This window comes from Trichechus manatus, unplaced genomic scaffold (genome assembly GCF_000243295.1).
Source record: "Trichechus manatus latirostris isolate Lorelei unplaced genomic scaffold, TriManLat1.0 scaffold00204, whole genome shotgun sequence".
Lineage (NCBI taxonomy): Eukaryota > Metazoa > Chordata > Mammalia > Sirenia > Trichechidae > Trichechus > Trichechus manatus.
In genome coordinates this window covers 121,954-124,710 of record NW_004444140.1, presented here as the reverse complement: position 1 = coordinate 124,710, position 2,757 = coordinate 121,954, and the positions used below count along the sequence as shown (strand labels likewise).

The following is a 2,757-nucleotide window of genomic DNA, read 5'->3' as shown; positions in this document are numbered from 1 at the left end:
CTTACATGTCTGACAAAACCTCAAGTGTAGATTTTCTGGTGTCTGATCAAGGAGGAGCATGTGCTGTAATGCAGCTCCCCCCACCTTGGCCTGCAGTAGAATCACTTGAGAGTTTTGAAAACATACTGATGCCACTACACTCAGGGATGCTGACCTAATTGTGATGAGGCCCCGCATCAGTATTTTTATTAAAAGTTCACCAGGTGATTCTAATGTGCAGACAAGGTTAGAATTACTGCTTTTAAGTCAATAGCTAGGGCAAGGGCTGTTTTGTTTTAAATAAAAGTTAAATAACCCACCAGATCATGTCCCTGAATTAGCTGACCTGGGGTTATCTGTGTTTGTCTTTCCAACACAGATTCCATGTTCTTACTCTTAATGTAATCATTTAAACAAGAACTTTTTTACTTATACTGTCATTGAGTATAACCAACATCCCACTGTCACTTATCCACAGTGCCACTTGTGAGACAGCAGGACAGGTATTTTACTCCTTATTTTCCAGATGGAGGAAATCCCCTTTACTTAGTCTAAAGGGCACTAATTTGCTACCTAGTCACCAGGAGTGGGGGAAAGGGTGGGGTGGAGACACTTCACAGATGGCCTATGTCCTCAAAGCTCGCCACACAAAGCACTTCCACTTTCTTGGACCAGCATCCTGACACCACTGTGCCATTGACCACTTGGTCCAGTCGCTGCTCTGGACTCTTCTTCTAAGCTAAATTTGCATATTAGCATCCCTGAATGTTCCTTTGGAGTCCTGGTACAGCTGTGATGATTGGCCAAATATTAAACACTTCTGGTTTAGTTAATAAATAACTGTCCCCACCCATGAGAGCCCCTAACCATGACTCCTCCCTCAGGGCCCCTGAATGTCCCATGCCCAGGTGTAGCAAAGGCCTGTTTATCTCTTGTTAAATCGTTTGGATACCACACCTCCATCTGTGTTTCGCTTTAACAAGCAACAGGTAAAGGAAACTTTTAACAGGAACACTAACAAAAATTAATGGATTATGCACGTCTGCTCTGAGAAACAGATAATAATTAAAAAGCTATAGTTCAGAGAGGAGGGATAAAAGCACAGACACTAATCCATCAAATCTAAGATGTCATCGCTTGTAGGATGCACTGCTATTTGCTGGGCAAATAAGAAATAAAAAAAAATTCATCTATGTAAACCACAATGTGCCATGGATTGTAAGACATATCCTGATTTCAGAGATGTTACAATGTGGAAAGAATATGCATTTTAGAATTGATAAAATGGGCACTTCTAGTCATCCTCTTTCTATGCCCCATAAAGAATGTGTCCTATATTTTCTCAAGCTCAGTTGATGCTAGTTACCACTTGAATGGGTTCACTCACAGTGACCCCATGTGTGCAGTGTAGAACTGTGGACTTTCAGAAGCAGATCACCAGGCCAGTCTTCCCAGGCACCTCTCGGTACGTTCGAACTGCAACCTTTCCACTAGTAGTCAAGTGCTTAAAGATTTGCACCAGCCAGGGAAACCTCCCTCATCTCTACCTCTAATATCTTTCACAGATCCATTTCACCCATTTGTATGATCCTCTTGATCAGGTTCAAACCCCTGGTGAGAACTTGCCATTTCTACCCCAGATACACTGAATAAGAATCTACATTTTTAACAAGATCCTCAGGTGATTCTTATGTGTATTAAATTTTGAGAACCACTTCTCTACTAGTGGTTCTCATAATTGGTCCCAAACCAGCAGCATTAGCATTGCCTGGGAACTTGTAAGAAATGCAGATTATCAGCAGGGGTTCAAACTAGAAGGAAGCAGTTCCAAGCCCTGGGTTGAGAATCTGATTGTCTAGTCCTCCTCCTCCTTCTGCAGAATTGGACTCTTCCTTCCAAAGGGTCCACCTGTGCTCTGGGCTCAGTCTTTCTGTGTCCTCTGCGACCTTGTCCTAGCAAGTATTGCATCTTTCTCCTATATTCCACCTCTCTCCCTGTCTAACACCTTTGGGTGTTTAAACACACTAAATAGTGTCCCATATTAAAAAAAAAAAATCTATCCCTTGTAGTTCCCACCCTACCTCAACCTTCAGTAGCCAACCTCCTTGGAAATTTGGCAATGATTATGGGTGATGGAAGGGCCCTAGTGGCGCAGTGGTTAAGTGCACAGCTGGTAACCAAAAGGTCAGTGGTTCAAACCCACAAGATGCTGCACTGCAGAAAGATGTGGCAGTCTGCTTCCATAATGATTACAGTTTTGGAAACCCTATGGGGCAGTTCTACTCTGTCCTATGAGGTAACTATGAATTGGAATCGACTTGATGGCAATGGATTTGGTTTGGTATGGGTGATGGTTGGCACAACATGATTAGTGTAATTGCTATCACTAAATTGTACTTGAAAAATGTTGAACTGGTAAATGTTGTGTTATATACTGTATATTTTTACAACAATAAAAAAAATCCAATCACCAAATCAATACCATTTACAATAGCCCCCATGAAGCTAAAATACTTAGGAATAAATCTAACCAGAGATGTAGAAGACCTATACAATGAAAACTACAAGACACTATTGTAAGAAACCGAAAGAGACACGCATAAGTGGAAAAACATACCGTGCTCATGGATAGGTAGACTCAACATTGTGAAAATGTCAGTTCTACCCAAAGGGATCTATAGATACAATGCAATCCTGATCCAGATTCCACTGGCATTTTTTAATGAGATGGAGAAACAAATCACCAACTTCATATGGAAAGGGAAGAGGCCCCGAGTA

General features: G+C 41.6%; 1 protein-coding gene across 1 annotated transcript in view; it reads left to right on the top strand.

Moving 5' to 3' along the window:
* The first annotated feature begins 2,322 nt into the window (after positions 1-2,322).
* LOC101354972 (glutathione S-transferase Mu 1-like) overlaps positions 2,323-2,757 on the top strand; it is a 10,411-nt gene continuing 9,976 nt past the window's right edge. Inside the window, exon 1 of the mRNA XM_023742177.1 lies at positions 2,323-2,332. Within this exon, the coding sequence (XP_023597945.1) occupies positions 2,323-2,332 (10 nt within the window). The remainder of the gene's footprint in view (positions 2,333-2,757) is intronic.